The sequence below is a fragment of the Candoia aspera genome, chromosome 1 (genome assembly GCF_035149785.1).
Source record: "Candoia aspera isolate rCanAsp1 chromosome 1, rCanAsp1.hap2, whole genome shotgun sequence".
NCBI classification, from domain to species: Eukaryota; Metazoa; Chordata; class Lepidosauria; order Squamata; family Boidae; genus Candoia; species Candoia aspera.
In genome coordinates, this window is record NC_086153.1 from 69,346,470 (window position 1) to 69,372,237 (window position 25,768).

At 37.6% G+C, this 25,768-nt stretch overlaps 1 protein-coding gene across 1 annotated transcript in view; it reads right to left on the reverse strand.

Moving 5' to 3' along the window:
* Positions 1-755: 755 nt before the first annotated feature.
* Positions 756-25,768, reverse strand: part of SDCCAG8 (SHH signaling and ciliogenesis regulator SDCCAG8) — a 132,892-nt gene continuing 107,879 nt past the window's right edge. The window contains exons 17-18 of the mRNA XM_063306278.1: positions 2,421-2,547; positions 756-1,615 (exon numbers count right to left, since the gene is read on the reverse strand). Of these exons, the coding sequence (XP_063162348.1) occupies positions 1,592-1,615; positions 2,421-2,547 (151 nt within the window). The 3' untranslated portion in view covers positions 756-1,591. The remainder of the gene's footprint in view (positions 1,616-2,420; positions 2,548-25,768) is intronic.

Sequence of the window (25,768 nt, forward strand, 5' to 3'; positions counted from 1 at the left end):
ACAGTGGAACATGCAGGGAATCTTCTCTGGTCAGAGATGCAGGGCACTCCATGCTGAGAAGTTCCTCTCCAACATGCAGCACAAACAAACCCTAATCAAAAAGAGCAGCAGTGGAGCCCCAGAGGAGCACAGCTCTTTCAGATCCTAACAGCTGCTGAAGAATACTTACAGCAAAGATGCTTGCTTGGTGTTGCTAGGACAAGTTCATACTTCAAGACAGTATTTCTAAATGTAAGTCATAGGCAGATGGTAAAGCCACGGGCAGGGATTGAAGAATCAGCCACTTCCACCGCCATGCCCTTTTTGTTCTTGGAATTCAGCCCAACCTTAATGTTATATAATGTTTGGCTAGACTGACATTTATTAAACATAAAGGTCTGCTACCATCATGTCAACCTCTAAAAGAGAGTATGATATACAATAGCAATTTCAAATAGAAGACAGTTTTATCTGAGGATTATATATTATTATACCCCATTATATGAGGGCAAGAAAAATCAAACTACTTATAAGGCCATTGGGAATAACATTTATATTTATCTGACCCGGTGCCATTGTTTCAAACTAATTTCTAAAATTGCTTTTTGAAGTCCTCAAGCACTAAGCATAGTACAAACAACACTACAGTCAAATCAGCATCTTAGAGGAAAGAGCACAACCTCATGTGCCTTCAAAGCTTTCTATCTCTGAACCACAATAAAACTGAAAATGGGAAATAATTTTGGGATTGTTTTTTTATTGTTAAATACTTATACTATATTTTAGCATTTAGCTTCAGAAAGAACATCTGCGATGCAGATTAATTAATGAATTAAAAAGTGCTATCAAACCATATAAACTTAATAAAATAATTGTGGTAATTTTGAAAAGATATTTCATAACATTCTTATAAAATAGAGACAAGAGATTCTAAATTAACTTGTCATCCGGGGAGATGCATTTATGATCTTAACTTAACATTCTTACCATATACCATCTAATAGAAAATAGCAATACCAATAAAAACAATCATTGATAAATATTGTAGAATGTAAAACAATACTGAGCTCCAGTGCTGAAGGAAGGGAAGCTTTTCATCTTCTTGCAAAGGCTACAATAGTAGAGCAGATTTCAGCCTTACTGAGGGAATTGTTCCACACTCATGGGGCAATAAATCTACACCTTAATTCAGAGGTGATGTGTGTACAACCTCTCTCATTAGGGGAAAATATCTGATTAAAAAATTGAGGTTAAAAATGAAGAATGCAGGGGGAAATAATACTGCATTTAAAACCAGTTTTGATCCAGTATAGCTTCTCTGCATGTTTCAAGTTCCACCGAAGAAAACTGCACAAGTGTCAATCATCTAAAAGTATAAGCAGTTCCTCAGAAATTCAACCAGAATTGTCTTCTTAAGAGAGGACAAACAAAGTTATTGAATATCTAAAGATGTTGGGCCTAAACATTTGACAGTCTAAGGTGGATGGGATGACATTTCCAACATGGGAAGACCCGTTGACAAATGTTTAATTACTTAAGCATATCAGGTCTTTGAGCTGAATGAAGGTAATTGGCATTTTGCTTCAATGATGTCCTTCCAAAGCGTTTTCAGTTATGGCTGTGGGGCACAGGATAACTGAAAGATAAAAACAAAAGATGGATTTTTACCACTTGTATTGGTCCGCATCCTTACATTGCTTTTCTCTGTGCTTAAGTTCTCTTTTTAAAAAATGGTTGGCAATGAGCTAATATCCTGCAAACAAGTTTCAAAGGTTTTTGCTTGTATTTGTTGCTTTACTGACAGGACAGAACTGTATTTCACAGTAACATGTTGGAAAAAACAAGGCTTCCATGATTTCTTAACATAGCTCATGTTTAACAACAAATAACAAAGGTCTTGTATCAGGACACATCTACAGTTGTCTCTTTTCCCTTCAAAAGAGGTGATAGATTTATGGCAGAATACAATTTACTGAGTTTTTGTCAAGGAATAGGCAGCTGTATCAAATCAGGAAGTTTTTTTTAAAATTTAAAACAATTAAAGCACTTTCGTGAAAAGGTTCTTCATCTTTATAAACTATTGCTGTGAATAGTAATGCATTCCTCAACCCATGTTTTACCACTTTAGCACAGCCAATAGAAGTAGAATGATATATTGATGACTGCATAATCACTTGCTGCAAAAGCAAAAAGATGCTGAATGCTAACAGAAATAAACTCAAAATGGGACCAAGAAACAAGAGAGGGGGAATAACAGCTCTGCAATAGTACCACAAGGACAAAAAAAAGGGGGGGGATGGGGGGGCTTTAAAAATCCTGGTTCAATGAGGAATGAGAATACCCATCAACCATGGAATTCAATGAAATTAAAAGGAAAAAGGAGGCAAAATTGGTCTGCATGAACTATAGTCATGAACTTCCCTCCTGGTTTTTAGTGGTACCTGAGTCCGCAGAAAATCCACCTCTTCTGTAAGCATCTGCCGCTCCTTGTACAGCTCATTCTGTTTGTTGAGTAACTCCACAAGCTGCTGGGCAGAAGTCTGGCAATGCTTGTCAAGCTGGTGTAATCTGGATCAAATATATACAAAAGATTGCTTTGTTGCAAGAACAGAATGATAGATTATAGATTCAATAGTTACCACGTAATGGGTGAGCAAATGTGCAGGAGCTGTTCTTTGGATGTCTTTCCCCACATCATGGAAGCACTGCCAGACCACATTTACTATCTTGTTGCATTGAAGAAAAGTTACCCAGTAGCACACAATGCACTATGTATCCCACTTCTACTCAGAGCTAGGAAATAGTATAGTCTTACAATTAGTATTGTAAATGGTACATATGCAAGTCTGGACTTAGATCTATGGAGATTCTGGTGTGCTTAATAAAGTGAGGTTCTCACTCCCAAACTCAACAGATATGTATATAACAGCCCAAGATAAACAGATAAATATAAAATGTTCACTATAAGCCTGTCTCCTGCTCATAGAATGGCTGTGGTAGACCCCATGTCAAATCACTGATCAAGAAAAGTGAAACTAGATTCAAAAGCATTGTTGCAATGCAATGTTATTAAAATGGTGCTTTGTGCAAACAAGTCACAATACTTATATCAGTCATATGACAACTTGAACTCTCTACATGGTTTGTCAGAAATGAAATTCCTATTGTTTCACAGTTTAAATCGATAGCTATAGAACAGATACATGAGAGAGTTTTAAGGGGAGATGCATAAAACCAAAACCTGGAGCCATTCAACTTACTCCTTTTGTCTCTGTTATACACATATATTTGATGAGATGCTGTCATTAATCAATGCACACTGCATGAAAAAAAAGCCTCAGAATATATCTTACTGGGCAGATCCAAGGGCATTTTTAAACTGTATATTAAGAAGAAAACTGTTTGATTTCATATTTTTGAAGGGCAGAGTTCACTGATTTACATGGTTTCCCAGCAATGTTTGGACAGCCACCTATCAGTGACGTTTTAAATTGCATTCTTGCCTCAGCGATGTGTTAAATGTCATGGGTTAAGTGCCCCCTTCCAACTTTATGATTCTAATCCCTAGGTAGACTAGGGAAACCCTTTCTTCGAACCAGGAGTGCAGATGCCAGCCACATCAACAATACACTGGAATTTCTTTTCCAATTTCTGTTCTAATTCTTATTTTTTAGGTTATTATAGTTGTGAGGCTTTGGCGTTTGTTTTTTATTTATTTAGTCTAAATTTCTCACATTTAACAAGTTTTGTATGTCTGTAACTGGGGAAGGGAATGGCAAACCACCCCGTTCTATTGTCTGCCAAGAAAATTCGCGAAAGCGGCATCCCCCCCGAGGGTCAGACATGACTTGGTGCTTGCACAGGGGACCTTTCACCTTTCACACAAAACTCTTTTACTTTGCTGTTCAAACATACCAGCATCCTTTGGAACCCTGTTCTCATCTGTATTCCACAACAGCCTTTGTAACTGGATCCTAATCTGTTTCACTCAGTCTTGAGTCAGGAATGTGTTTTGATTGATTTATTCTTTCCATTCATCTCCTGTCTATCTTCTGTAGCAAATGTTTGACCTGGTTTGTTTGTCTGATGGATGGTTTGTTTATTTTGATTTTGGTGCTGCCTGACTCCAGAACGACTTTGGGCAGCTTGTTTGCCTTTTGGCCGTACAACAGCCATTTACTGCCACAAGTAGCCAATTCAAACATGACACTTTTGGAAGCAGAAGCCTCTCAGCCACTTAGTGACTGAGCCACTTAGTGACTGAGTCAACTTGCTTCTGCCAACCACAGTCCTGGCCCCTGGCAAGGGTCTTCTGAGTACTGGGGCATTCTGGGTGCCTGTTTGCCAGTTCCCTCCTCCTACTGGGGACCCGTCTGGTCCCAGGGCAGATGAGCAGAGCAGTCAGCCCAGCAAGCAGCATAGAAGTGCCGCTGCTCTGGATCTGCTGTTTCTCTGTGCTTCTGCTTATACTCTGAAGCTAGCTGTACAAGTAGCTGCTTCCAGAGCCAAAGTGCCAAGTGGAGAGGCAGATGGCAGTCACACCAGCTGTGTTTCTTTGACCAACTGCAGCAGCAAAGCAGCCCTTTGATTGTCTTCTGCCCTAGACGTGCTTTCTGCCCTCCGTGCCCACTTTTGGAGGCCACAATAAGAACTGCTCTATGTGTAGTTCAATAAAAATCACTTGCCTTCCAGTTGACACCTGTAAAATTAAGGAACATTTGGACATTGCTGAGCTCGAAGATTTGGGCAAGAACCCAGCCCACCAGGAGCATCCGCAGAGCATGGTGAAACAAGTCAAGATGGCCACAAAGGTGTGATCAAAATCTGTCCTATTCTTCAGAAAATGGGCAGAGCTTCAACCGTACCATCACAGCCACCATCTTGACTTTTTTTTACCATACCTTGTGGTCACCCTTGCTATCCATTCACTTACTCTACATGCCACTGGACACAGCTTCTGCTCATTTCTTCAGCTCTGAAGCCTGGCCCAGCGGCCATCAGAACAGACTGATTCCATCCAGCTCCAAAATGGGAGGAGGGCAGTTTATACAACCTCCCCAATGACCACTCAAAAAATTTAGAATAACAGAGGAGTAAGAAGTTTTGACTCCAGGACTCCACTGTTCACACAAAGGGGGTAAGGAACAATAAAAAAGGCGGGTAGGTTCATATCCTGACTCAGATGGAAGGGAGAGGAATGGAACATGGATTGTCTATTTGCCTGGAGAGGTACATACAGTCTGTGCAGAGAACAACACAGTTCACTAGCTTGCCTGGCTGTTGTTTCAGCAGTTAAGAAAGCAGCAGCAGCAAGCAAATAATATAAACAAGTGGCCTTATGTTCAAACAGCTGTGACATCAATGTAATTAATCCAATGACAAATTCCAGGTTGGTACCCACAGAAACACAGGCAGGAATAAATGAAGGACGCTTTCATGAAACATTTGACCATCATGTCCAAAAAAATGTGAAATACCTGCAACCCAAGGGTGTACTGCCAAAATAACTGCAAGGACACAACCAATCACTCCACTTCAGCATTAGCAGAAACAATATATGGTGTATAAGGCAACTAGGGAAGCTGGTGAATCATGGAAGTGCTCTGCCTCCATGTGTTTGAGAAGAATTGGACAGGACTTCTCCATAGATGGTTTCCTCTATGTCAAGAGAATATCTATTACTCCAGAAAGGCCAGTTGTGACCCAATCCTCCAGGCTATAAATCTGAGTTCCAGATGGTACAGGTATCCTTGCAGAGGATCAATAAGTCTTAATGTCTTAAGAGGTGAGCATAACCACATTAGAGAGGGGCAAATCTTGGATGTGAAACCATCAAGTCTCATTAGCAGAGTTCATCCATCACTATAAACTTGGTTAAGAATGGGAAGATGTAGAGAAATGGTCTGCCCAACAGAAAAGACATGCATCTCCCAGGGGCTAAGTCCCACCTTGCCCCTATTGCACAATCAAATGCATTATTGCTCCTGGACAAAAAGATCATGGTTGGGGTTGCTTTGGTGTTGACAAATGGAGCACATCACCAAGCTACATAATTCTCCCTTGTGGAATGACACATTTGCATGATTGAATTTGTTCGCTAAGACATGCCTTCCATAGCCATGTGAAATGCCCAAGATGAAATATGCAGAAGGTACCCCAGTTTCATCGTGGCATGGTAAATGCAGCAGTGATACTGATTTTGCTGACCACTGTTGGGTTGTCTGATACACTTTCAATGGTGCAATTGTGGAGTTACCTTGCAAAGGTGTGTAGTATTTCAAATGCTGCCAGAAACTCTAATCCAGTTATATGAATAATGGCCTTGGTTGCCATTCAAAGATGCTGCATCTGAAGGGAAGGCAATGTCCCACAACATCTGCTTCATAAAACATCCCTAGTAATTATTTCAGATGGAGAAAGAGGTGTGTATGTGTGTGCACGTGCATGAACAGCATATGTCATAAAAGTGCATGTACACTAGGAAGAGTTAAAAATAGGATTATTGAGAACAAAAATGCTCTGTAGAAGTTTGTCCAAATATTGTGCAATTCTAGTGGTCAATTTGAAATAGATCTGTGTGTATAATCACTGAGGGCTGATCACATGACCCAAGTACCCCAAGAATTCCTCCTCCTTCAGTCCTCATTGTGAAGACGATAATGAGGTTCAGAACTGGGGTAAATGACCTTTCAAGGAGCTATGGCAGCTCTAGGAGTCCTCATTGTAAGACTAAAGCTTGGCCAAGAGAGGGTCATTGGCAGCACTAGGAGTTGATGGGAATTTATGCACACGAAACCTCCCAAATGGTTCTACCCACCCTGATCTGAGACATCAGCCCTCTTCAGAAGCTCAGAGTCCCACAGTATCCACTCCTCCAGATACAGCTAGTAATAAGGAGATGCTGAAGCCTATATATTTGAGCTATGAAAATGCAGAGGGAAATTATAAAGTTTTTATTTTATGGCCAATAGAATGTTCAGAAAATAAATGGCAGAATATTAAAAACTAAACCTAATCTTATACAATGTACAGTGATGAAGATATGCTAGAACTATATTAATATGACAGCCCTAAATGTATGATTTAAAATTATGTAGCCGCTACGTGGGAAAGATTATATCAATATGTTATGAATTTCTTTACACTATGGGCTTGATGTATGGCTTTGGGAGCCATAATGCAGGAAGTATTTACCTGCAATAAAAAAGGACAGATATGTCTTCAATTTCCTTCTTGGACTCTCCTGATACCTAGCCAATATTTTGGCTGCTAGGCAAATACCTGTTTATTTTCTTAGGCTTTCAAAGGCTTTGCCTTTTATCTAGAATACTCTACCCTTAATGCTACTTGTTGGTGCAACTTCAAGTTTGTAGATATGAGATTTTGTTCTGATTGTACGGTGCTGTTATTTGATGCAAAACACTGTAGTAACTGTGAGACTAAAATATGAACAAAAAACAGATATCTTGTTCCTAGTAATCATTCATCTACAATAGCGTATCACACTGTGCAGAGTCACAAGGAAGAGAGAGAGAGTTGCTTCTTAACATGCTGCAGTTGCAGGCTATAAACTGTAGAAATCAATTGTGTCCTCTTGGAACAGGCTTGGTAATAACTCACAACTCACTGCAGAGATTTTCCTAAGATAATGTTTGGTTACTAGAAGAAAAGAAACAGTTTATTCTATTCTATTATTCTATTCTATTACTTCTTTTATCACAGCAGATGGCAGCACCTAGCCAACTTTGGCTGATCTCTGAAAAAAAACTACGTAGGGTCAGTCTATCTATTTATTCAGCCATTCGTTCATTCACTCAGCTTATATGCCACACCATTTCCAAAGAGTCCAAATAGCTTACATATAGCAACATAAAATTAAAGCATAAAAAGTCAGTAACATAATATACTGATGATACCTCACCCCATGCTTGCAAATGTCAGCTATCAACAGTTTCTTGCAAATATTAAACAGCAGGGGGAGAAGACAGAACTGTGGCACCCCATAACAGAGCACTACAGGACTTGACTCCCACTACCATTGATTGGAACCAACTGCTCAGGAAGGAGGGGGAGAATGGCTCCCACCCCCAACCCCCAACCCCCATGGATAGCTCAGAAGGATAACATGGCTGATATATCAAAAGCCACCAGGAGATCAAGAAGGACCAGAAAAGTTGCACTTCTCCTATCCAGTCCCACCAGAAGCCATTAAGAGAAACCAAATTCATTCCCAATCTCAGGGCTAAATCCTGACTATAAAAGACCCAGTCATCTTAAAAAAGAAAGGTTTGAAACTGGTTAATAGGTTTCTAAAACAGCTGGGTTGAACAATGACGTCCTAACTTAGAGCGAAGTACCATGCTGAGACAGTGAGTTGGTCTCTAGTGTTTATTGAATGCTCTAGAAGATAGAATCCTGCCAAACTGAAAGAGCATGAGAAACCCACACAGATAAATCCAAAACTCAAGGCGGGTCTGCTCTGAGTTTCTTTGAAGGACAGTTCAAAGCCTCTAAACTACGCATGCGTTTTCCCCCTGGATAGGGGCCCCCTCCTGCTCACCATCAGTACTCATGAGAGACGTCTTGAGGAGGGCCACACCAATTCCTCTTTCAAAGCACTCACTTAAGGATGTATTTACCACCACTTGTACCCAGCCTCTCATTAGCTCCCTGGCAGCTTTCACAAGCCAGATCTGGAGACTCAAACCTACTGCAGGTAACCAGACAAGATGACGCCTCTGCCATCTCACCTGGATTTGTCTAGTTGGCATCTAACACTGAGCAAATATGAGAAATTTTATCCTACAGATGCTGCACAAATTCACTGCAATGACCCAGCAGATAATCTTCTGGCTTGGTTTTCTCTAATAGGAATTGAGTCATTTTAAATAATACTGCTAGATCTATTTACATCTGTCTATCCACAAATGTAGAAAGAGTGTAGAAGCAAGCACTGTTTTGAGTTCTCAGAACTGATCAGATAAAATGCAGCATGCCTGTTCTTTCCTGTGAACCTATTTTTTTTTTAGCACAGTGAGGACAGAAAGATATCAGTTTAATCAAGTAATGGAATTTGTAATGCACACAGACAGACTTACTGTTCTTCCCTGCATATGTCTTCAAAGTAAGTTAGAATGTAGTAAATCACTTTATGACCTAACAGTTCTATAATTCAGAGATTATGCTGGCAATGTACTGCTTCTGCTAAAACAACAGTGTGCCTATCCTAAAATGCATTTGCTACTAAATTACCCAAAGAGTTAATCAAGGGCATCAGTTAAAATTTAACTGGCAAACTCTTGTGGTTAGCAACACTCAGGTCTGTTTTCTGGTTGTTTTTTTCTCTTCTCCTTCTGGATATCTGTGCATGGTAGACAAAACTGAATTCACTTCTCTCACTAAATATCTGCACATGGACAGCCAAATCCCATGCTGTGTCATACTCTTTGCATAGTAATCCCCATGGCAGTAGTCCTGAATCCACCTGGAACTTTCACTCCTTCAGCAGACCGAGACTGCCTACTTCCATTTTTGCTCTCTAGTTATATTTATTTTCCTTTTCTCCAATTTAAACTCACCTCCTACTTGTCAGCTTCTTAGCCTATTTCAATTCTCCCCCCTTCTCCCAAGAGTCTCCCTGTGTGTAAAACTCCTTATCTGTTCTTCTTTCAGCTGTTTTCCACTCTCAGTTATTCAGACACAAGTAGAGTTTGTATGTCTGGGTAGTCATTTGTCAGAATGGCAGACAATATTTACTATCTACATCATTTCACATGTATGTTTTACTATTCTTAGTCCAGGGCATACCCTTGAACTTGAACTTATACCTGTGTTTGGTCACCTTCACTTTTTGTTCTATGCCAGCATCACTCTTGGTATCTCTTAAGCTACTTCATCTTCTGGAGCCCCTTGGTACGCCAAGGAACTCCCTTGGTTTGAAGGCCAAACAAATCCTGTTCAGGAACAATAGTGTCAAGCATTGCATATGACTCCATATTAGAGGTCAGGCAGGCACTGTCAGGAAACTCCCCAAGTGCTCTTTCAAAACCAATAGGATCTATTAGGCACCTGGGTTGGACCAACTGAAAAGGTCCCTCCTTCTTGTAGATGTCTGTGGTGCCAGTAAATTCCATAGTAACCAGACAGTGATATGACTATGACAAGGGACTGATGGAAATGTTCACTATCCTCTAGTCCTATCTCAGCACTCAGATGCTTCCTAAGAAAGCTCAGGGCTGTAGCTGGAAATACCTTTATTATTGCCAAATTACCAAGGGACTATTTTGAGTAGAAAGAATATATACTTTAACATTACTTATTTTGTCCTGCAACTTTTAGCATAATGTTAGGTTTCCTGGGGCTGCTAGTTCCACAAAAGTGACATTATCTGCTAAGGACTTCATTGTTTATTAAATATCAATATCCAGATGTATTTCCAGATTATACAATGATGAGGGTGTGTACAAGCCAGCAGAACAAATGTCAGTTATGCATGATTTATTAATTTTAGCTTACACTCTATCAATTAATATATAATGCATTTAGCATAATTAAGTCATAACATGTAAACATACACACATATCTAAATCTACTCATAAAGTCCTACAGAGAAAACAGTGGTTGGACTTCATGTTTTCTATCTGCTAATAGAATGGAATTTGCCAGCAAACTAACTTCTACCTCTCTGCCTATTAAATCTGCTCCAGTGCCCTTGAGAACATCTCCCCAACATCCAAGAAGATTCAAGGGAGGAGAAGAGTGATGGAATGTTGCCCAATAGAAGTAAATTTCAAATGTAAAGGTTTTATAAGTGCAGCCTGAAAACCATGATTCAGTTCCAGGGAAGTAAGAAATGAACCTTTGGGAGTAGCAGCTGTATAGGAAAAATCCAACCCATCTAAGTGCTTCTGCTACTCCCAGTCTTAAAAAGGTTGCTGGCAGAGTGTATGAAACCAAAGGTAGCCCTCTAGTTTTACCTGCATACCTGGGGCAGGATGATACCTAGGATGTAAGCCAGGATCTACAAAATGTTAGTATTACTATTTTTTTTATTATACGATCACTTCTATTTTTTTGTGGAATTCCATAAATACCTGCACTGTGACACAAATCAATACATGACATACCATAAAATTAATCCCCAGAGGTCATAGTATATGATAAAGCACCCACCCCCCGCCAGCAGATACCAATCTATTATATTAAGATCCTTCCACTATCCTACCATTTGGATTATGATGTAATGGATTTCTACTATACTCTGCAGAGTTGAATGTGCACAGCAGAGAGATTGAATTACAACAACTGGCAGCAGCTAAACCACCAAATCCAATCCAATCGCTACCCTGCACTTACTGGCACACATTTTAATTAGGTTTTAATATAAGTAATCTGATAACTACTCCTGGCTGGCCAGACCTGAACTGTCAGCACTGAGAGCTTTGTTATTTAGCTGCTCTTACTGTATATGGTGGGAGCCTCCTTACTGACCCTTGTCAGAGAACCCCATCTGCTGGTTACCACGGTAACTGAAAGAGGCCAGTTGAGCTGAATCAAGACACTCGGATAAAAGACTGCAGGCAAAGGAATTTTGCAAAACAAAAAGAAAAACAACTCGCTCCAGAAAATGAACCTACACACCATTATTCTGCCTTTCAGGGTGGGTACAATGAAGAAGCATTACTTTACAGGCTACAAACCCTATAGAGTTTAAGTAAAAATTAGCTCCTGGCTTGAACGTTTGCAATATTTATGTGCTTTCCTTTTGAAGTTTGGGACTCGATACAGATTCTATGGCTTCAACACTAACCTACATCTACCAAACCCTTTCACTTTACTATCTAGCCTGATTTAAGTTTTGAAGAACTCAGAACACTACACGTTATTTTGGGACTTTTTCCTATGGCCAACGATATTACCTTTGCTTATAAAGCGTAAAGTTAATATCAGTTCTGTAGAATCCTAGCTTTATGTTGCTTAGGTAGCAGCGACCCTCAGGTTAGTCCACAGGTGCCTTTAAAGATCTTGCTGCTGTTACATGCATTTGAGAGAACGAGGAGTTCATGCACACTTCTTCACTTGACAGATGTAGATTATATTGCCTCACATATAATTACATCAAGTTCATATGTTCAGTTGTCAGTGTTCAAGTAAGGCATGCAGATGTCTGAAACAATCCAGTATCTTTGCACATTAAGCAACCCAATGCAATGTTTAAATGGAAATAAATCAATATAATCCTATTTCTAAAATGGAATAAAAGCTGCTTCCATTCTTGGATAAGCCACTGAATATGGAGGGAGCTACTTCTAGGAAAGCATATTCTATACTGTACAAGTGCTTCAGATTTAATTAGTTTGTGGCTAAAGCTCAGTATTATGAATACTTAGTTTGCCAACTTTTCTAAATATCATAGTTATGAAAATGGAAAGTTAGTTGGTATAAATTTTTCTATTCTCTTGATTGCTTTCAGGATAATTTGTTCTTAAAGCCATAGAATATTAAATGATGTTTGCTACAACAAAAACAAACAATGCCCAGTTCTAAACTGAAAAGTAAATGTATTCACTGATTGGGTTTCTTGAATCTCAACACAGGTCAGACTGGTCTGTTCTGCTCTTTTCTTGCACTAATCTCAAGTCTTTGCATAGAAGTTTTGCACCAAACTAAAATTTAACTATTATCACTCAAGTTCCTAGGTTTTCCTTACATCAGGATATAAAGCTAGCAGCCAGACTATGCCATGAAGAATTGGGGATGGACGAACAAGAGCTAGCTCAGTTCTCAATCATCCCACTGAATTCAACAGAACAAGTAAACAGGAAGCAACTTCAACAGATGCTCAGTTAAGAGAGGCAAAATCTTGCTCTAAACAATGATGCCAAAGAGATATTAACTGATTTAATTCCAGTTTCAGTTTCTTGAAGAATTAACAGAACAGACTTTATAGGAGAAAAGATATGGAGGGCGGAGGGAAGAAAGATGTGAAAAGTCATCTGGAAATATTAAAAAGAAGCCATTACTGAACTGTTATAATTGTATTTAATGTTTGTTTCCTTTTTCCTATTCCACCCCACAGCTGGCATAAACAATCAGAGGGAAGTGGCACCAGGAAAAAGTGTTAGGTACTCTCAGTATCTAACACTTTTCGGTTTAAGAGCATCCAACGTATTTTTAACAGCAAGCAGAACATACTGGTCAACCCTTCCACTTCTACTTCTATACTTGGTTATTTTATAGTTTTTAATGGTTGCCTTCATATGGGTTCCTCAGGGAACAGAAAAACACAAATTGAACTTTCAGAGGTGTTCAGTATTATTTAGTATTTTCTCCTTGGAAATGTAGGAGAAGAAAGGAAACACTAATTTTATTAACATGTTAGTTTTATTTTAATCACCTGCATATTTGTACTAGAAAAAAATCAGGTAAGTGCTTTATTGCTCACTTTCCTCATTATTTATTACTCCCACAACTGGGGTTCTAAAAGTTCTCAGTTCCGAATTTAAGACCATCTTTTTCTTCAAAACTTCACCTCACTTCCCTCCTTATCATCGATGCTTTTTAAAGCTGAATTTTAATAAGAAGCTATGAAATAATCCTGAGCCATCCAGACTTGGCTGCCCAGTCTGAACTTTCTTCTTCAGACCACAATGCCTTTAAAAAGAACCGCCCAGCATGAGCTTCTTAAGAAGTGACATCTAGCAGACAGTGCATGTGGTGTTTAAGCAGCCTGCTCAGAATGAAAAGAGAATGACTTTCTTGGGTTTTGATGGCATGTGCAGAGCGTATGGGAGGCCCTAAGACCCATCAGGCATTTTAAGGATTATACAAAACAGTTTAGATCAATGTATCAGTTTGTATTAACTCTTGTTAAAAAAAGAAACATTAGCAACTGCCTTTGTAATGGAATGTTTCCCTTTTTCAAAGTGATAGAATTCCTCGGAATCACTCCTGGAGCTTCAAGATGCCAAATACCAAATGAAGATCAGAAAGACTGCTGTGATGGGTAAAACACCCCATTACTTCATTATTTGGGCAAAGTGACCCCTGATACATATCTATCATAATAACCCTAACTTTTTGAACAATTAATTTTAGAACAGCTCAGAGGAAAAAATCAGATTCCTATAAGTGACATACAGTACTTGTGAGGGGAAACAGATTTTTCTATTTCTGACAGAAAATTATTGTGTTCTTCACAGTAAGCTAAAGGAATTTAGCCATTATCCAAACTGCAGAAGGTTCAAGCACAAGTCTGCTTTCTGTTTCTTTTCTTAAATGAACACTAAGTCCTTTGTATTAATCAGAATATTATTAATGAAAATAATATAAAAACATTGGTTCTTATTCTGTACTTCAGACTGCAACATTCTGTCTCTCATGCACATACACAGACTCACAGATTCTCTCAAAATGTGAGGATCTTTGAGGTAGTTAGCAAATGAGAAAGTAAAAATTATAAAAGTAATCACAATATTTATAATAAATACAGCATTTCTTAATAAAAATCCAAAAATGTCGATTCTACCACTCATAGAATTAGCATTTCCTGAGGGAAAACCAAGAAGAAACCACAAGTACTATTACTAGTAATAATACAGCAGCAGAACACAGGTTAACAGTCCAATCAACAGAGAATCGTAGTTGAAGAGAACTAAAACTGCCAGCTTCGAGGAAGTGCTCAGCAAGATGTTCTCCAAGAGAATCATGGAACACCTTGACCATTCTCTATTATGTGCTACTGCTTTTTCCTGTTATTTCTTTCATATGTAGCATCCACCATAACCCAGCAGCTCTATTATTCCTCTGCTGGCCTTAGTAGCACTAACATGGGAGAAATTCTTCTTTCTGTAAAAACTCAGATGCATGTATGCAAAAAGTGTTCTGTGTGTGTGTGTGTGTGTGTGTGTGTGTGTCTGTGTGTGTGTGTGTGTAGATCAGGAAAAGTACTGTTTGCATAATGTTTGCATTTCATTCCAAAATGTTAACTTTTTGACAAGGTATGTGATTTCAAAACAGACTCAGTAAGACAACCAACACAGCTAAGCTAACTGCTTAGCATCATCTTCTGGAACTGCCTTCTTTAAACTAGAGGAACATCATGATTTGAAGACTGGTTTCTTCAAAGCTAGTCTTTTTCAACATGACTGGGTGTACCCAAAGGAACATCCCTTCACACTCCTAGCCCAGTAGGTACAAAAAGCAAAAGGGAACCATTAAGTATATATAATTCAGACCATGAATTACACAGGCAAATGTCACAAATGAGCTTGTCCAATATGCAAGAGACCCAACAATCTCAGCCAGTAAACTAACAATTGTATTTTAGATTAGCTAAATCATCAAAAGCTGCTCCAGTACTATATTCAACAGAGTGTTCTTGAAGTTATCTGAGCATGGATAAACAGGACCAAGATATCTTTTCTCTGGGAAAGGTGACAAACTGTTGACAAATCAGCCTTAGCTGGTAAAAGGCACTACATGCTACTTCCACTGTTATTCATGAGAGAATCAAATAATCCCATACCTTGGCTCACAGCTTGCATGAATGACAGGTACAATTCCAGATTACTTTAGATGCTCTAATTAGGGATCATTGAGACAGATTGTCGCAATAATGCAGCTTACATTTTGAAAATAAAGAAGTCTGGTGAAAGAGACCTGAAAAAAATGAAGTAATTAATATGAAGGGATAGATGATATACAAAAGTTGTTCTTTAAACTCTATTGTGGGTATTATACCCTGTAAAAATATATTTGGAATCTAAGAGGGATGTTATCCATTAAAAAATAAAGCTGTAATAGCCCAATCCTACTATTATTTACTTGGACATAAGCCTCATTATGGACCCATGGCCTTACTCTCAGGAAAGTACACACACAGTTGTATTCTTAAAGCTCCCTCAGATGCTCCTGATCGCAACATATAGCATACTTTCTGAACAATGCATTTGTATAACTGCAGATCTTGCCCAGACAATACAAGTAAACAGGCTGAACCTAATAGAAAAACAGCTGTTGAATCATGCAGGCAGCTGCACACCATTCCTAAGTGATACACGCATTCTGCACTGAAAAGTAATGTCTGAAAAGACCATCCATTAAAATCTCAGAATAAAGGGATATTTAACACTAGTAATTACAGCACTGCAACTGTTTCATAGAGGCTTTTGTTTCATGGCCTTCTTATCAGCAGGTTCCACAAAATCTTTTAGAACCTTCTTTTAAAAACAGCAATCTTAGTGTTACAATTAAAACTGTAATTGCTACATTACATTTGAGCAATTGACAGGCACTGGACCTTTAGCTCCTATGTTTTAATCAGCCTTTCAAACAGCTGAACAAAGAAATTGAGTGTTTTCATAAACTCAACCTCCATTCTTTTAGTGAGCACAGAGATAATTACAACTATTTCATTCACAAAGGCTCTAAATTTACTAAAAAATAAGGTAGCACAGTTGGTTACCTATTTTTCATTAGAGATTGATGGCTTTCTAATTCCAAAGTAATAGATTAGTTCATTAATTGTTAAATATTGATAGTAATAGGAATATTTAGGCTTAAACATCTTTCACATAAAATTCTACCATTTCCCAGTCAAAGGAAATGAAGATGTTTCTTATAAATACATCAGAAATTCAGATAAAATGGTCCTGATTTTGTATCCCTCCCATTAACTGAGACACTGATAATAACAACAACAACAACAACAATCCCTATCAAATTCAGAGTCCTCTCTTGCAAATAAAAGAAGTCTAAACAACAGGGAAAGGCTCAGCAGTTCTTTGTACCAGAAAAAAAAAGTAGAGTCAAATCATGCCATTTTTCAATATATTAATAAATAAATGGGGGATTGGGAGGGGGGAGAAAAGGATGGAGCAGTAGGTGCCTGGGGGCCAATTGCCTCTCCAGCAGCGGTAAGGCTGTTGCTAGGCTTGCAGTACCATTTGTTCCATTACACAATCTCCTGAAGCCTTTTACAGAGAGCTAAAACAACTGCCTGTACCAACACGACACATGGCTTTCCATCCCAACTCTTTGCTAATCCAGACGCTCCAACCATCTTTCTTTAAGATGCCATATGGTTGGCAGAAGCCTGTAGATCTAGCAGCACATCTGCTTGTATGTTACTTTTTTCCTTTCAAGACTCTCTCTCCTCCAAAAAAGGGGGAAAAAAGTAATTTTAATATTGTTAGTTATAAGAAATGCATATATCTAGATACAAATATATAGCTAAATGCACACACTCACCAGGTTGTTACAATAGCTTCATTCTCCAAGGAACAATTAGGACAGAGCAATAAATAAAGGAATGAAAATCTTTTTCATTATTCTTGCCATTTCAAACACCAAAGCATCAGAAATGTTATTCACAAACAGCTAATTCACTGAATAGGACAGCATTTCATCTGTCAAGCGTAAATCAATCAGGAATCAAGTGGGAAGCCAGAATAAAAGAAGTCTTGCTTTGTTAACTGGCAGAGTGAAGATCTGTATGCAAGAAAATCTGCATGAATACATTGCAATAGTTTTTTTCAGGGGAAAGTGGAGCGTTGGAGATGCTTGATAAGCAAGACTATTGATAGTGTTAAAATCCTGATGGGGAGACAAACATACAGTACATAAAGCCAATAACAAAACAGCTTGGAAAAATAAATTACACACAGTATTTTATAGCTGTTTAGAATTCAGAAGTTTTAGGCAACCAATTTTTATACAAAAGAGAATGGGAAGAGTTGAAATTATAAACAAAGTAGGCTATACAAATATATTTCCTGATAGGTAAACATCATGGTGATTTAAGAATTAATTAGGACATTTAACCTTCCAAATAAAATACGTAATGAAAAGTGATTCAGACAGAAACAGTACTGAATACTGAGAGCCTATACTGTTAGATAAAGCTAGAACAGTATTCCAGCTGTATTTGTATACTCCTTTTTATTTAAATATTTGAACCATGCAAATGTATATCCAAGCACAGAACGGAGAACGGTGGTCAATATGGACACGTTTAGGTAAGGTTGATAGAAATCAAAAGCTTCCGGGTGATATGCCATCTCTCCCACAGTATATCTACACAAGTCACAAGCTAGCGCACATCCCTGGATACAGTAGCGTTGAGCACATTGGCAATGTTGCATCTATTCAAAACATTTCTACAAAATCATGCCATCAATCTAAAGAAACAGTTTGTCATGTTCACTGATTCAATGTAGTTTATACATTGTAACGTTTCACATGCCATGGCGCTGACGTGCGTTTCCGTTTGGGAGGGAGCTGCTGTGAGACCTTGTACCAAGCTCTGTACGTGGAATCAGGAGAATGGAATGTGTTTGGGTTATCTTCTCTGCTCAAGGACTTTTCCCACAGACCATCAGAAACCGTTAGGAGCACCTGGGATTGTGAACTTGAGAAGATTCTACGGGGGGAGGGATTTCATTTGCACCGAGGGTTTTTAGTCTGATGGTGTTTTAGAATAGGCAACCATTACACAGTTGTCAGGAAACAATGAAAAATATAAAGTATAAACAAAAATATGTTTCTTTCTCCCCAAATTCCAACCATTGTAAATATTATGTTTAACAGATTTCCATGTTTAGCATGACTGCCATATGCAGATGCAGAACCAAAGTATCAAAAATCCACTTGGAATGCATAGCAAATAATGGCATACATGTATTACAGAAAATAATTCTTTCTTCAAAAGTCATGCTGGAAGACCCCCTCTCCTTTTTGACAGAATGGCATTTGCTCCCTTAGATCAACAGCTAACTCTTCAAATGAATATTGATTGATAGAGAATAGTGCCAGCTGCAATTTTCAGTGTAACACTTCCTTTTTTCAGCATTCAGAACTTTTGGAAACGTTCGTCATTAAGTGTGAAATTGTCCATGCTTGTTCTCTGTCTGAAAATGAGTATTTCTGGCAAGTCAGAGAAAAGTCCCAATAGCTGATTCTATGAGGAGGAGAAAAAATATTTGTACATTTATTTTTAATGAAATTTACATATTAAAGATTAAAAAATAAAGGGTACAGTACTCAGACATGATAGGAAGGAAGGAAAGAAGGGAACCACAGATTTATGACTTGCTGAACAGAAGATAGGACACATAAGCAGGCTCCCAGCACTATCGGAGGGGAAAACCTCCATCTTTTGCTTCAGTACTACCACCTGTCCCTGAAATACCAATGTACCTTGTTACTGCTGCATCTATTCAAACAGCCTGGCATGCATGAATGCAAGGGCTGGGATTGAGTGGGGGAAAAGAGAGAGAGGAAGTATTTCATGTGCCTACTTTATACCTTCATTTTTAGATCTACTGAAAACACTATTTTGTGCTAATTAATTAGTTCAACATGCCATATGTATGAATTAGCAAAATAAATTTTAAGAAAACCTGAATACCCCTTTAGCTGTTGTGTAGATCTTTCCTTTGAAACACCTGGAAAAGATCTAGTTTTAAGGTGCTTCCTTTAGGAACACATACAATCCATTTCTACATAGTACCTGTCTATTCATTTTTCATGTCTTACAAGTTTTTACTAGCCATATGTTTAAGAATATCACCATTAATCATTTTTGATACCCTAATTTTCATGGCTCACAACTTCTTTTACAGCAAGATCCCAGAAACTCATCCCTAGGATTTCCCCTTCTTTTAATGCAAAAAGAGCAGAAAGAAAATGTACCTGTTGAGTTTTAAACATTTAAAGTTATTTATATGTCATGGAAACACAGCTGCTAAAATCAGAAACAGATAGCAAGTAACTAATCTATTTCTATAGCACTATAGAAGGGAAATAATACTCTCACCCCAAATACATAGTTAAAAACATTCTGAAAATGTTTACACCATTTTTTCATATTTGCTGATAAACATCTCATTGTTTCAGATGAAGACAGATGACATGTTGCTAATTCTTTTTTAAAAGTTCATTTCTAATTTAAGTCAAATAAATATAAAAATAAATTTTAAAGATAAACATTTAACAAGAGTGGCAATTTTAATTAAAGCATAACAAGAAGAAAAGTTATCCTGTCATATAGTTGCCTAATGCCTTTTTATTTCAGCAGCAAAGTCTGTTAAAACCATCACATCCACATTTGTCTTAAAGAGATTTTTAGTTTATTAGGCTGTGAAGGTCTTTTCACTTTTATGTGACCGTCAACTCATGTAAAAACAAAGGATTTTAAACACAAATTTTACAAGTTAAATCCTGCAACAATTAAGGAAGAGATTATAGGTTCAATACACGTTCTTGCAACCTGGTACTTGAAGCCTCAAGAGGACCTGATATGCACCTACCTACACTCTGTTCAAAATAAGCCTACAATCAGCATTTGGCCAGCTGTGGAATTGTAGGAAGGAGAGTGTGTGCTGTTCTGACTGCAGAGAAGCACACCTGTGGATTTGACTAGTTCTACTGCCTGCTAACATCTCAGTACACCCTCTCAGCCAGCTCATACTGGATGGCCGATTCTACCCAGAGCAAACTGTTGCAAATGTAACTCAAGCCATAAAGTGCTTCATAGGTAATGATCAGCACCATGACTTGGGCTTGGAAGCAAACTGGCAACCAATGCAGCTGCTGCAGTACAGACTTCATCTGCTGCAATGGCTCTTGCCCATCAGCAGGCAAGCAACTGCATTTTGTAGCAGGTGTAGCTTCCAAGTCATCTTTAAGGGCAGCTTCATGTAGAATGAGTTAAGTAGTCCAAGGGTAAAATAAGTCACTGCTGCTCCAGAAAAGGCGGCAACTGGCACACCAAGGCTAGGGAAAGATTCTTCTGGCCATGGCCTCCACCTACTTAAAAAAAATGGAAATAGGTCTTGCCTTCTTTCTTCTCTTAGATTTTCACCTCATTTTTGAGGGGACATTTCAGGCAAATTCAGATGGGGGAAAGAGGTCACACTAACAGACATTTACAAGAGCAGGAAGAGTATCTTACCATTCTCCCCCCCAAAAAAATAAAAAAATAAATAAATAAATACACACACCCCATTGGCTGTGCTGTGGCAACTATAAGCCAGAGTCTAACTTCCCATAGAAGAGAGTATCTGTAGCTCAGGGTTGAACTGTGGAGTCCTTGGTGCTCTTTGAGCTTGGTTGTTTGCTTGCAGATGTTTCATTACCCAACTGGGTAACATCATCCATGCTAGTGAGTGTGGGTTAGTGATGATGTTACCTAGTTGGATAATGAAACGTCCGCAAGCAAACAACCAAGCTCAGAGAGCATCAATGACTCCACAGTCTAACTTCCACCACTCCTTCTTTCTATCCTGGGAAGGATATTAATTAGTTAGTTGATTTATACCCTACACTTCCACTGTAGTGAATAGTACCCAAATGGTATTAATGCAGATACACTAACAATTTTCTCAGAGGCACATTGAAAAGAAGGACTCACTCTATTGATCCTGAAGTTAAAAAACATACAAGTAATCCCACTATCAATCCATCTTTTTAAAAGGGTTTCATTCAAAAATGCAATCCCTAAAATTATATCAGAAACCAATCCTTCCTCTTGATTTGTCACACTGGAATTCAATGATAAATTAGATCTACCCTGAACATAAAGAAACCACTTTTACTTTATAATGATGGTTGATAATTGGATGATGATGTAATCTAATGCAACAAAATCACAGTTACTATTATTCTGGCCCAATTGTCCAATCCAGTGTAGCCATGGACTCCAAACTGGCAAGGATAAATAAAAATAAACATCAAAGCATTTTTTTCTACGAGTACAAAACTTGTAAATATTTTGATTATATTTTATAATAACATCAAAGTGTCCTCCTAGTCCAGTATCCTATTTCTCGTAATGATTGGCAGGATGGTTCTAGAAAACCCACATATTTGAACTTTATTATAAGTCATAGTCCCACCAAACATATCAGAATAAAAACAGTAAGATAAAATACAGTAAAATAAGATAAGAAAAAGAACAGGAGGGCAAAAATAAGCTATGGTAAAACGAAATATGAACAATACAGCACTAATGGAAAAACACAAACAAGACAAAGGCAAAAATCCAACTCTGCAACTGCATTGTTGTAACTCCTAATATGGTTTGAGTGCTGTGTTTAGATCTATCCTTTCCCTTCTATGATCATGTATCTTCTTTCACTCCTGATTTAGTGGCAAGCTAAGGTTTGTCTATAAATGAATACAACCTAATTCAAGTTGTAGTTTATAGTCCTGCTTTTAGAAAATATATGATTCATATATATTTCACAGTTCACATAAGGAAGAAAAGGGGTAAGACCAAAACTTAACCCAACTATCAAGCTATTATCTGACAATACATCTAGTAAAGCTTGTGATCTATGCCAATATCACATGTACTTAATCATTAATCTCCCTCAAAGTTTTACATAAGTAATCTAAAAACAGCAAGAAAACCCACATTTTTTTTTTGCATCAGACAATTTACCCAAGATTTATGCATTTTTGCACTCAGCTTACCCGAAGTGTTTCAAGATAGATTCTAGCAGATTCCATGAATTTCAAGCCATTAGTGCTGAGATAGATCCCATTTTGGCAGATCACATGTTTATGTTTGAAAAGGATTCATCACAGATTTATTTATCTATAATTTAATTTTCTAGGGCTGCCCACTCATCATCGCTTCTGAGCACCTTACAAGGATTAAAAGCAAGACAGACAGACAGTCAGACAGACAGACCACTGAAAAAAATTATAGCAGGGAGGGGGGAAAAAGCCCTTTTGGCCATTTACACAGGATATAGATATTCCACGATGGAAAAAATCACCATCCTAGCCCAGAACATAGGGTAAAAGAGAGGTCTTCAGGGTTCTTGTGAGGATGGCAGGATCAGGGTTGTCCAGACCTCAGGGGAAATGCTGTTCTAAAAGGCAGCCACCATGACAGAGAACCAACATCCCTACTTAAGTATATATTGACTATACTGTTTCTGAGCATACTGGTTCAGTTTAGAAAGCATAGCTAATAATGGCTGGTCCACATATTGGTCATTGCTATCTTTAAGCCTTTTAAAGACATATAAGCCATATGCTATCACTACATCTTGTGGAAGTGCATTCTATATATGAAAAAGTAAGTTTATTTTCTGTTAATCAAATGATGTACATTTTTAGTGTTATAAATATATATTTGAAGTTAGAAATGTTCTGTCTCAAGTTAAAATATACATATACTGTTTGTTTGATTTATTTATTTTATTTATCAAATTTTTATCACCACACATCTCCCCCCCAGAAGAGGGACTCTGGGCAGTTTACAGTAAAAACCTGTTAGTTTATTTATGGGTGGCTCTAAGCAAAGGTTTCCTATTTAGCTGCATGGAATTTATTAATGCAATCATCCTAGTTTTTCCAGGTATCACAAATAACTGCTACTGTGAATATTCATTCTGCTTATCTTAAATTGTACACAGAATTGTTGCAGAAAGCAAATTTTGCATTTGAGTACCATCTGGTCCTATTTTTAAAAATTCTATTAACCTGAATATGTTTTACACATACAATCCTACCAAATAAAGTCAACTTTTCATAACTTTGATGAAACTGATTCTAGTCCACTAAACTTTATACCATGATAAAACAGTTAATTTAGAATGCAACAAGACTTTGGCATTTTAACATCAACAACTTTTTTATAATTACTTGCAATCTGCAACAATATGGTATGGATTTTGTTTTGTTGTTTTGTTTAGCATCCCCAGCAACAGAATAGTAAGATTTCATTTCATTCTTAGCTGATACAAGATTATCCATGGCTGAATAAGAATTTATTCTTATTCTTATGGGTTGCCCCAGTAAAGTCCAATACATGTTTAGTAGACATGTGTAGCATTTGTCATTACTAAGCAAGCATCCCAGTTGATTTACACTGCACAGAAGAGAAAACTGTATTAAGCTACAATCCTTTAAGTTAGAACTTACTTTTTTGTACATTTGTATAAAATTGCATAGTAAATAAGGGAAAGCTACCGATGTCAGAAATGATATTCTATAATTTGCTATACATACCATTTCCTCTGACGGTAGTCACTCTGAATAAAGTACTTTGGAAAAAGAGGACAACTTAACTTCTGTTATGGACATATTTTTCCAAATACATTTAAAATGTTAAAACAAATTTATAGATCTCTGCAAGTTTAGAGATGTTAGTAGACAGAAGTTGTAGCTGTTAATAGCCATAGTATTAGAGCCACAGGACAAAAATGGAAAATACTATAGGAATCTATGTATTTCAAAAACAATTACATATGAAACTCCACTGCCAGGACTATAAACCTTCATCATACAGGGTTACTGAAAGACTTTTAATATTGAAAATAAATAAATAAGTAAATAAATAATATAGTCAATATATACTGATCATTAAGGTTCTTCTTTCTTTGAGGTATCATATGTCTACTTATCTTCATGAGAAAAAATGTACTGTAACTGTTACGATCAATGACAATGGCTGTATAAATACCAGTTGTATTATTTTTCATTTCCTGAAATAATGCAGTATCAATAGAAATACTGATCATACTCTCTTGATTTGGATTGATACGATTACCCAAACAATTACAGGATTGAGGGAAAGTCAAATCCCGTAATTCGCCTGTACATAATAAAATACTGTAAATTCTTAAACATTGGGTATAAGATACCCTAAATTAATAAATGATTGAAGTACTTTTTGTATGCAATGCACATTTAAAATTCACTGCTATTAAGAGGTCATCCATTGAACATATACAAGCTATATATTTCTTCTTTAATCTTCCTTTGAATTCATTTCAGTGAATTATCCTTGTAGTTTTTATTTTGACAGCTCTCTTTACAGCAGTAAAACAAAATGTGTGCATTGCAAATGGCAAGGATTCAAATTTCAGCTATGTTTATCCAAAATAGCACTGAACTGCTTCTGTACTTATGCTATACTGCCTACAGCCTTACGGAAGGGGAGACAGATGGGATGAATTTAGCAGGGAAACAGCTGGGGCTTGAAGTAGAGACAAGCAAAAGTTTTGCTATCAGGCTTCATTATGTATCAAGGTACCAGTAAAATGTGTATCCATAAGGCAGCCAAAAAAGTGTGTCATTTGACTAGTGATAATTACCTTTTCTCAACAGCTGACAGTGTTCTAAGTAGCATTAAATAGGTATAATAATTAAGCAATAAGACAAGGCAGACAGTGCTTTGCTTGGGATTATAGCTTGCCTCAGGTATGCTGCTAGGCATAAGGCTGAAGGGTGAGTGTTTTTAGCCACCTGAGAAATGTAATAATCCCTAAGAAATACACTACCTGGACTGTCTCACTGCTTTTAAATAAAAGCCCAGAGATGTTAGACTCTTCAGAATCCTATGGATTTTGTTGACATGAAAATAAAATGTTGAAAGTCCACTGCCTTTAAAAGAACAGTGGCTCATTTCTGGTTACTCCGTTAAAAAGCTTAACGTAAGTGAATGTTCAATATGTATCCGTTACACTGGAACATCATAATCCTATTAATCCATAGCTAGCAATATTGTTTGGTTTATTACTGTAATGAAATAGTTAAAGCTTTTTGTGCCAAGGCCTTATATTTTCTGGTTTATGGGTTTTGCAATATTTCTTCTTTGTGGGCCTTACTTCATCTCATATCCAACCATCAATTTTTATCTGCATATTGATGCCCAAACTAGAAAAACAGCCCCAAAACAGTTAATACTAGTGCTACACTACTACAGAAACACATTACGAGCTGTCCAACTAAAGTCAAGGCCCTAGAACAATCTGATTTTGTCTATGGCAGG